Source organism: Alligator sinensis, unplaced genomic scaffold, assembly GCF_000455745.1.
Source record: "Alligator sinensis unplaced genomic scaffold, ASM45574v1 scaffold1023_1, whole genome shotgun sequence".
Classification (NCBI taxonomy): domain Eukaryota; kingdom Metazoa; phylum Chordata; order Crocodylia; family Alligatoridae; genus Alligator; species Alligator sinensis.
The window spans coordinates 1,111,357-1,122,356 of NW_005842373.1; the positions used below are offsets into that span (position 1 = coordinate 1,111,357).

Sequence of the window (11,000 nt, forward strand, 5' to 3'; positions counted from 1 at the left end):
CTTGATCCAATAACAAAAAAGAAAGAAAGAAAGAAAACGACACCCACACACACACACCTTCACTTCTTGCATATTTCCTGGACCATAACAGCTACAACATCGTGTCAGCACATATCAACAACATATTTCCATTAGATTATTGATTCTCAACAAGGTTGCCATGGGATCCCTTTAAGGGTGCTATGCAATGTTAGCACAGATAGGTGGGCAAATACGAGCCATGGGATAACCCTAGAGACTTCAAATAGGAATCCACAGCATTAAAAACATTCTGACTTGTTGGGGCCTTCCTGAATTCTTTGAAACGGAAGAATTTCTCTAGTTTTTTCTGCACTCAAAAATGAGTGACAACTAAGAGCTGACATTTTCTAAGGAATGCCTTAAGTTTAAAAAGGTAGAGTATCACTGCACCAAATAAACCAGCAAGGATGCCAAATTATATAAGTAAGACTTAAGTGGTAGAAACAAGTTTCAGAGTTAACACTTCCTGCTTCAATACTTTAGACAAGCTTAGGCTAATGTAATGAGAACTAGAAGAAATGTCTCAAGAGGACAGGTTATTCCTCAGCCTCCTTTTCTAGGGTTTCACCCCTTCCTCTGAAGCAGCTGGTCCAGATCACTGCCAGAAAAAGGGTATTGCATGGCCTGAGTTTGGTCCAATTTGGTCTGATTTTCCAGACAATTCTTATCTTTATATGGAGGCAGTGTTTAGACTGAATGAACAGTAGAAATCATCACTAATTACTTCTTGATTATTTGACTGGTACCACCATTTAAAAAATTGTTTCCAGATATGCTGTTGTTTGCATTTTTAAAAGGTATAGAGTGCTTTTACCAAAAAGATAATATTGTTGTAGGGATTAGCAGAATTCCAATAAAAATATATTTTACCTCAATATTTTTGCAATATGATTATCTGCAGACATCTATGGACAACTTAAAACTACATATGGAAAGGAAGCTATTTTACATGTAACTTCTCAGGGCTTATAAGGGTTGTTTCAGACATTTTATTACTTTATTTATAACAAAGTAAATATTGGTATAGATGTAGAAACCAATGATTTTGTACATTCTGGATTTTCAGAAAGCTCTTGATGAGGAATTGGTGATAGATTATTACATAAACTGTTCCAAGTAAAGATGAGTTAATGGTTAAAAAATAGGTAAGTAAGTAGATAATGGAAGGTTAGAGTTAAGGGTGTTTCTTTGCTTTCTTCAGCCTTTATTTAAAAAAAAATATGTCCTTCACGGATTTCTGTTGGACTCAAATTTTAAAAGAAATTGCATTAGTAGTCTAGATTTAAAATTAAGTATATGCACCCTTCCGGGATTGGGGTTCACATTTGCTGAGTCTAAAAGGTTTTAGGTTTTAATGTTATAGCAATAACAAAACTAATTAAAAAATTATTTTTAAACGTCATCTTCATAATTATGCGATTCAAAATATGGTATGTATTAGGAGAGGGCTGTATTAGGAGGAGGAGCGAAAGCCATTTCATTCCATTTCCATTTTGTATTTTTTTTTAACCACAGTCCACATGAGATGTACATTCCCATCAGCCATATTGTTTTAATTTTGTTCAGAGATTAAAAAGCCTATTGTTTTATCTGTTGCTGTTTTTCACAACTAAGCAAGAGGAAGACATTCCATAGACACAACGGGATTCCAAATAACCTTGTTTGCTAACTAGAAACAAACACTCTGTGCCCAGCTACAGACACACAGTGGCTCCAACTAGGACTCTGGTGGCTTCTTAAACAAAACACCTAGTAGATGATACCAGATGGCTCAAATTTAAGGGATGTTACTCTATTCTTATGCTTTTCTGCTTGGAGTGTTCCATAAAACCTACCTGGGGGTCTCTGCCGATTTTTCTGAGGCTCATATGACCAGGCTCCAGTTGATGTGCTGGGGTCAGGGGGGTGTGATATCCATTCACTGTGTGAGACAAATGCAGGGGATTACCAGGGCTGTTCTAGGTAACAGACACATAAATAAAGACTTTAAACAGTTCTTAGTCACTTTATTGAACATATAGGTGTAATAAAAAAGGCCTCTTTAAAAAAAGCCCAGTTCTCAAAGGTAAATAAAGCGGGGTGGGTAATTATTTTGGCTGGAGGGCCACTTAATGAGTTTTAGCGAGCTGGCAAGGGCCCGCAAGGACAGCCCCACTCTTTGGTTGCAATTTTGGGATTCGAAGTCCTGCCCTTAACCCATGACCATGAAAAGCCCCTCCCCTTGCTCCTGGAAGTACTCCTTTTGGGAGCGGAGCTTGTCATCTTTGAACCAGAAAAAAAACAAACTGTGTACTAAAAATCAAGCATCTATATATTATAACATATTTTATTTTTATTTGAAAAAAATGCTGTCCTGATTTATGTGTTTTCACAGTGTATATAGAGGTGATTGTGTAACAGATCAGAATAAAGTCTTACTCTTGTATATTGTGTGACGGGGGTACGGTTAGGGTGTGTAGGGGATGGGGGGGTGTGGGGGGTGCCCCCCCACATGCTGCCCCCCATGGCAAACAGCCCCTGCTGCTGGCAGCAACAGGTCTTCAGGGCACTCATGGCCCGCGGCAGGCAGAGCCCTCAAGTGGTGCACTACTCTGGCTGAATCCTGGGAACCGCACATGGCGGCAGGGAGCAGGGCCAGGCACGAGGCTCTCTGAAGCTCATGTGCAGCTCCCAGGACTTGGCTGGAGCCTTGTGCCGCCAGGGAGAGCCCCACATGGTGGAGCTGGCAGCCTGGCCCCACTCCGTACTGCACATGCAGCTCCCAGGACTTAGCCAGGGCAGCAGGGAGCGGGGCTGAGTTGGCTGGGCTCCATCAAATGGGGCTCCCCGCTACTTCTGGCCAAGTCTGGGATCTGCACATGGCAGAAGGAAGTGGGGCCAGGCTATGGGGTCCATTGTGCTGGTCTCCCCCACAGTGGTATGCATTTGTGGCCAAGTCCTTGGAGCTTCACATGAGCCAAGGGGAGTCCCACACTGCCACTGGCCCAGGCTCTGCCAGCCCTGGCACTGGTCCTGTGCTCCTACCCAGGTTCAGCTTTCCTCCCAGCTCTGCTACTGCTTCACACCAGGCAGCAGGTAGGGTTGCAGCAGGGAGAGGAGGAGAAGTTGCTGAAGGACAGAGGAGCTGAGCAATTTCCTGGGTGGCTGCAGCAGCAGCAGCCTGACCTGGAAGCTGTGTGCCTTAGCTGGGGCTGGGGCTGGGGCTGGGGCCGGGGCCCTCCCACAGGAAGGTTGGGAGCACATTACACTGCCCCAACAGAAGCGGGTGGGGCTCTGCTCCATGCAGAGCACAGCAGGGGCAACTGCGAGCCAGATACAATTAATTAGTGGGCACCAACCTGCTGGCCAGATGGGGGGGGAAATCACCTGGCAGGCTGGATATGGCCCCTTTGCTGTACTTTGCTCACCCTTGCAGTAAAGTAAATATGCTTGTGACTGAGAGAGAAACTCCAACACAGAACCCAATATTAGACCATGTTGGAGCCCAGCCTATAGGTCCAGTTTTCTCCTCACTGCAAAGGAGCAGACTGAAATTAGCTGAGAGATGCTGCATTAATAGGGTTCAGATGGAAAACCCCAAAACTCAAAGCAGATCTAATAAGATCATTCCCAGCTTCTTCACCCCTCAAGTCTCTTACTTAATCTATTGCGTGACACCCGCCTCCTATCATTTCCCTCCAGTTCCTTCACCTTTTCTTGTTGATTATTTGTGGCTATCCTGACCCTCCTTTCCTCTCTCTGGCATTTCTTCAGGCACCATTCCCTCCCTCTACACCTGCTTTGACGTTTGTAGCCCTACACATTCCTTTTTCTTAGAGTTCAACACATGCCACTACAATAATCCAACATTGAGTATTTTGAGAAATCTTTGGATATTTATGATGCCTGACTCATCATTTGTGAATGTGATGGTTGGCAAAACCATACCTTTTAAAAGCCAATACTATATGTAAAGCAAAAAGGCAATCCTGGCAGTAAATAATGAATTTAAAAGACTTGATTTGGAGGGCTCCACACTTCCAGGATCCTCCTTTTCAGAGGGTTTCCCCCACCATTCTCTTGGGTCACTGATATAAGCCTCCATGTAACCCAGAAGCGGGTGTGTCTATGTGAGAGGTTTTACTGTGCAGTAGACTAATCTACTGGTCCTTTGGGGCAGCCCTTAAAGTCAAGGACCATTTCCCCTTCATGACCCATGAAGCAGCCAAAATCCTGATTCTTCCCTAATCCAGGTTCAGCAATGTGAAAGATTCATAAAATAATCTCTGGCCAAGAAGCAAGCAAACTTCACTGGAATGTGTTGTAGGCCCCTGCAGCCACCTCTCGGCCACCGACTCAGCAGGGGAAGATCTGTGGCGAGGAGGCAGTTTTCAGAGATTTCATAGATTTCATAGACATCAGGGCTGGAAGGGACCTCGGAAGATCATCGAGTCCAGCCCCCTCCCCCAGGGGCAGGAAGTCAGCTGGGGTCATAGGATCCCAGCAAGATAAGCATCCAGTTTCATCTTGAAGGTGTTCAATGAAGGCGCTTGAACCACCTCCGGTGGCAGGCTGTTCCAGACCTTGGGGGCTCGGACAGTAAAGAAGTTCTTCCTTATGTCCAGCCTGAAACGATCTTGAAGTAGTTTGTGACCATTCGACCTCGTCATCCCTTGGGGCGCTCTGGTGAACAAACGTTCCCCCAGATGCTGGTGGTCACCCTTGATAAACTTGTAGGTGGCCATCAGATCACCCCTGAGCCTGCGCTTTTTCAGGCTAAAGAGCCCCAGGGCTCTCAGCCTGTCATTGTAGGGTCTGCTTCCCTGACCTCTGATCATGCGCGTGGCTCTTCTCTGGACTCTCTCAAGCTTCTCCACATCCTTTTTGAATTGTGGAGCCCAAAACTGGACACAGTACTCCAGCTGCGGCCTCACTAAAGCCGAGTACAGGGGGAGAATGACGTCCCGGGATTTGCTTGAGAAGCATCTATGGATGCAAGCCAGAGTTTTGGTCGCTTTACTAGCTGCAGCATCGCACTGCAGGCTCATGTTCATCTTGTGGTCAAGGATGACCATCAGATTCTCGTCCGCCCACTTGCTGAGCCTGTCCAGGTCAGCCTGGATAACCTGCCTGTCTTCTGGTGTGGATGCTTTGCCCCAAAGTTTGGTGTCATCGGCGAACTTGGCCAGTTCTGATCGCTTCTGACTCCAGTGTCCACATCATTAATGAAGATGTTGAACAGTATGGGTCCAAGGACAGAGCCTTGGGGGACCCCACTGGTCACAGGACACCACGATGAGTGACTTCCATCGATTACTACCCTCTGGGTCCGACCCCGGAGCCAATTTTCCAGCCAGCGGATCGTGGAGGACCCAAGGCGACAATTGGCCAGTTTCTCCAAGAGGCGATCATGGGACACCAGATCGAAGGCTTTTTTGAAGTCAAGATATATGACATCAATCTCTTCTCCCTTGTCCAGGTGATAGGTCACCTGGTCGTAGAAGGAAATGAGATTGGTCAAGCAAGACCTACCCGCAACAAACCCGTGCTGGCTATCCCTTAAGATGTTGGCGTCGGCCAGTCCATTAAGGATGGCCTCTTTAATAAACTTTTCTAAGATCTTCCCTGGGATAGAAGTCAGGCTGATGGGCCTATAGTTAGCCGGATCCACTTTCCTCCCTTTCTTGAAGATAGGCACCACATTGGCCTTCTTCCAGTCTTCGGGCACTACACCAGAGCGCCAAGAGTTTTCAAAGATCCGTGCTAAGTTTTGCATCACTGGTGCTGTCTGTGCAGAGGGTCGGGCAGGGGGCAGTGTTGCCAAGGGAGAAGGAGGCTGCATATGCCTGTACAGCTCATGTGGTTGAGGGGGCAGGGCGAATCCCAAGCACCCCCACCTGCAAGATATGGTTGGTGTGAGGTGTGGCTCTGGCCACAGGGAAGCTGGATAGCCCTGATGTACATGAATTCAAATCTTACCTCTCTCACCACTGCTAGTATTTTTAGACAATCCACAATGCTCACCACTCCAAGACTTCATGTTTGTCTTTCTTTGAGACTAATGTCATTCTCATTTATCATCCCTTCTGGCAAAGCTCGAAAAAGAACTCAAGCATCTCATATGGCAGAGGAGAGTCCCTACATTTGCCTACACATTCTTTCAAAAAAACCCCTGCCAAATTACACTATGTTCTCAGAGCCTGAGACAACTCAGGAATCCTATGCACCGTATTCTATTGTTGTCCAGCAAATCTCTCCGCAAGAGGTAAGAGTCTCTTTTCTTAAAGGTTGGCTGACCTCCTATGTCGGGCCTTAAACTAAGTTCAATAGGGGACGGGGAGGCGGGAGATGGAGAGAATCTAGGACCTACAATTTATGAGACATGCAGCAGTACACACCCCACTTAAGTACTAAGGGGCCCATTGGGCATCAGAATGGGGGGGCACCAAAGGCAGCATTTGGGGGGCTCAAGTGCCTGTATACTAATGCTAGGAGCATACAGAACAAGCAGGAAGAACTCGCACTTCGGCTTGCAGACAATAACTTCAATTTAGTGGGGCTAATGGAAACCTGGTGGGACCCTACCCATGACTGGGTGGTACACATTGAGGGCTACAGGTTGTAGAGAAGGAACAGAGTAGGGAGGAAAGGGGTGGGGTGTTGCTCTATGTAAAGGAGCATTATACATCTACCCTAATCCAAATGGAATCAGAGGAGGAGAAAGTTGAGGCATTGTCGGTTAGGATACATGGAGGTTGAGGGGAAAGGCAGTTGGTTGTGGGGGTCTGCTACAGACAACCACACCAAGAGGAAGAGCTAGACTTGGAATTCTTGAGGCAGCTCTCAGAAGCCATACAGTCTTGGGATGTGGTTGTCATGGGGGACCTAAACTACCCTGACATCTGCTGGGAGGAGCAGTCAGCCAAATCTAACCATTCACATAGGTTCTTAACTTGCATGCAGGACCCTCACCTAACGCAGGAGGTATACGGTCCCACTAGGGGGAATGCTGACTAGGGGGATTACTGGACTTGGTGTTGGCTACAGGGGATTACCTGGTAGGGGAGGTACAGGTTCATGGCCACCTTGGGGATAGTGACCACCAATCAATCAAATTTCCCATATGGTGTAGGGTGGGTAAGATAACTAGTAGGGTGGAAGTACTTGAGTTTAGGAAGGCTAATTTCAGTGTGCTTAGGAGTCTAGTCAATGACGCACTGCAGGATAGATGTGGTCAAGTCAGCAGGCCCGGATGAGTTGCATCCGAGGGTACTGAAGGAATTGGCTGGTGTCATAGCAGCACCACTGGCGTGGCTGTTTGAGCACTCGTGGTGCTCGAGTCAGGTCCCAGAGGACTGGGACAGGGCCAGTGTGGTCCTTATCTTCAAGAAGGAGGGGAGAAGGAGGATCTGAGTAAGTACGGGCCAGTCAGTCTCACCTCCATCCTTGGAAAGGTCTTTGAAAAGATTATGAAGGACCATATGCATGGGAGTCCAGTGGGAAAAATAATGCAGCAGGGTAATCAGCATGGATTCATAGCAGTCAGATCATGTCTGACCAACCTGGTTTCATTTTATGACAGGGTCATAAAACAGTTAGATGCAGGAGTAGAGGTAGATGTTGTTTTCTTGGATTTTAGTAAGGCCTTTGATACAGTATCTCATCCCATTCTCATAAATAAATTAAGAGGCTGTAACTTAGATGTTTACATGGTCCAGTGGGTGGCAAATTGGCTTAGTGGTCGCACCCAGAGAGTGGTAGTAGACAGGTTGGTATCGACCTGAACGGATGTGGGTAGTGGGGTCCCACACGGTTCGGTCCTTGGGCCAGTACTCTTCAATACATTTATCAGTGACTTGGATGTGGGTGTGAAGTGTACTCTGTCCAACTTTGTGGATGATGCTAAATTATGGGGTGAAGTGCACACTCCGGAGGGTAGGGAACAATTGCAGGCAGACCTGGACAGGTTAGAAAAGTGGGCAGTACACAATTGGATGTGGTACAACAAGGACAAGTGTAGAGTGCTGCACCTAGGGTGCAAAGATATCCAGCACACCTACTGGCTGGGAAATGATCCTCTTATCAGCACAGTAGTGGAACGGGATCTTGGAGTCATAGTGGACTCCAAGATGAACATGAGTCGTCAGCGTGTTGAAATCATCAGCAAAGCTAACTGCACTTTATCATGTATCAGCAGATGCATTACAAACTGAACCAAGGAGGTGGTACTTCCTCTCTATGTGGCATTGGTCAGACTGCAGTTGGAGTACTACATCTAGTTTTGGGCACCGTACTTCAAGAAGGATATTGATAGACTTGAGAGGGTCCAGAAGAGGGCCACTCACATGGTTAGGGGCTTACAGGACAAGCTCTATGAGGAGAGACTGAGGGACTTGGACCTCTTCAGCCTCTGCAAGAGAAGGCTGAGAGGTGATCTTGTGGCTGCCTACAAATTCATTAGGGGGAAGCAGCAAGGGATTGGATATGCTCTGTTCACCAGGGGGCCTCTTGGGGGAATAAGGAACAATGGTCACAAACTGACAGAGAGCAGATTTAGGCTAGATATCAGGAAAAACTTCACAGTAAGGATGGCCAGAATCTGGAATGGGCTTCCAAGGGAGGTGGTGTTCTCCCCTACCTTGGGGGTCTTTAAGAGAAGTCTGGACAGGCATCTGGCTGGGGTCATCTGACCCCAGCACTCTTTCCCAAGGCAGGGGGTTGGATTCAATGATCTGTTGAGGTCCCTTCCGACCCTAACATCTATGAATCTATGAAATGGCTAGTAATATGTAGAAGGCAGGGTAGATTTGCACCTTAGAGACTAACTAAATCCAATATCTAGCATAAGCTTTTGTGAGCCCAAGCTCACTTCATCTGATGCTGTGAAAGGACATGCATACAGCAGTGTATAAAACAGAGAGCAATTTGTATACAAATGGCAGGGAGGAAGAGGGATGTGATCTAGGAGTGCTGGGAAAGGTAAACAAACAAGCAGTGAACCCACAGGAACAAAAGGAGTTACAAATCTAATCCAGCTAACAGAGTGAAAATCTGTAGTTCCCATGTAAAACCATTAATTTAACAAAATCCAGTCTGTGGATAATTCCTTGTTCTGCAAGTTCCTGTTCAAATCTGTTTTTAAAAAGTTTGCTGCCTAAGAATAGCCACCCTGAAGTCAGTGATGGAGAGCCCATGGAAGTTAAAGTGTTCTGCCACAGGCCTTTGCATCTTTCTGGGGTTGATGTCAGATTAGTGTTCATTCATTCTTGCACATGGGGATTGCCCAGTCTGTCCAATGTAGATAGCAGAGGGAGCACAGCAAGCAGGTGGCAGCTCTGGCCACAGCAGCTGCTGACTCCCATGGGTGGCAGCTGGGGCTCAGGTACTATAGAGCAGGGAGGGGGCAGAGGAAGCGGGCTCTGGGCCCTGGCCCTGGGGCATCTGGAGGACTGGCATGCTGTGGGTGGGGAGTGAGGGGCACCTGGGGTTGTGGGGGCTGTGGGTTGGGAAGGGCCATGCTGGGGAAATGGGTTCATAAATAGGGTCATGCTGAGCAAAAGTTTGGGAAGCACTGGTCTCAGTAAAAGATGACTATAATTAATCAAAAGTATGTTCACACTTGCATCTACAATTCAAAGGGGTCTGCACCTCCATTCAAAATTTTTTAGAGGTCCCCAAATGCAAAAATGTTGAAAACCACTGGTGTATATGATAGTAGAGTTGCAGATGAATGAATCTCTGATGTTATATCTGTGTTATTCAGTCCAGTGCTAATGTGGTTTGTACTGATGAGAGGGCACCAGTGGTTTAAAAAAAGGGACTGTTAATTCTTATCCCATTACCTGGATTAGCTTTTGTGACATCTTTGTTTCCTATAGCTTTATTGCTATCAAAAAGAAATTTAACATCACCTTAAAAGTGGAAGTGCAACCTTCAAATGCCTGAGGAAATGGGTGTATGAAGATCTGGACATCAGATCCCAAACCAAGCTCATGGTTTGTCAAGTAGCTGTCATCCCCACCTTACTGTACAGACCTGAGATATGGACAACACACAGGAGATGCCCCAAGTTGCTGAAGAAGTACCATCAATGCTGCCTGTGGAAGATCCTTTGAATACAGGGGGAACACAGGTGCACCAACATTAGGGGCTTCTTGCAAGCAAACACCACAAGCATTGAGGCAATGTTCATCTGACATCAATTTTGGTGGGCCGGCCACATTATCCAGATGCCCAACCCTAGACTCTTGAAGCAAGCTTTATTTTCCCAGCTCAGTCAAGGTGTCAAGGGGAGGGCAAAAAAAAACACTTCAAGGACATCCTCAAAGCCAGCTTGAAAAAAGGAATCATCAACACTGACTCATGGGAGATTGTCACTTGGGACCGCCCCAAATGGAGGAAGAGTCTGCTGCAAGGATCTCAGTACTTTGAAATCTTACAATGACAACAGGATATGGAAAAATGGGAGTGGCAGAAACAGAATATCGCAGACAGAATCAAAGAGCCAGAGCCATGCACTCCACATGGAAACATATGCCCGAGTTACAACAGAGTCTGTTAATCCTGGACTGGCCTTGTCAGTCATCTTTGGACCCACAGATAAAGCAGTCACAATTGACCACAAGATTAACATGAGCCACTAGTGCGATGCCGCAGCCAGCAAAGCAAACAAAACTTTGGCTTGCATCTTCCGATGCATCTCAGGCAAGACCCAGGAAGTCATCCTCCCACTTTACTCAGTCTTGGTGAGACCACAGCTGGAATACTGTGTCCAGTTCTGGGCTTTGTAATTCAGAAAGGATGTGGGAAAGCTTGAGAGAGTCCAGATGAGAGCCATGCACATGATTAAAAGACAAGGGAGCAAGCCTTATAAGGAGAGGCTGAGAGACATGAAACTCTTCAGCCTGGAGAAGCGTAAGCTCAGGGGTGACTTAGTGTCAGCCTATAAGTACATAAGGGGTGTGCATTAGGAGCTGGGAGAACATCTGTTCACCAGGGCA

At 46.7% G+C, this 11,000-nt stretch overlaps 1 protein-coding gene across 1 annotated transcript in view; it reads right to left on the minus strand.

The window, feature by feature from the left end:
- The window catches only part of GAS7 (growth arrest specific 7), a 278,601-nt gene that overhangs the window by 110,024 nt on the left and 157,577 nt on the right, over positions 1-11,000 (minus strand). Inside the window, exon 4 of the mRNA XM_006029347.3 lies at positions 1,813-1,942. Coding sequence (XP_006029409.2) covers positions 1,813-1,942 — 130 coding nt within the window. The remainder of the gene's footprint in view (positions 1-1,812; positions 1,943-11,000) is intronic.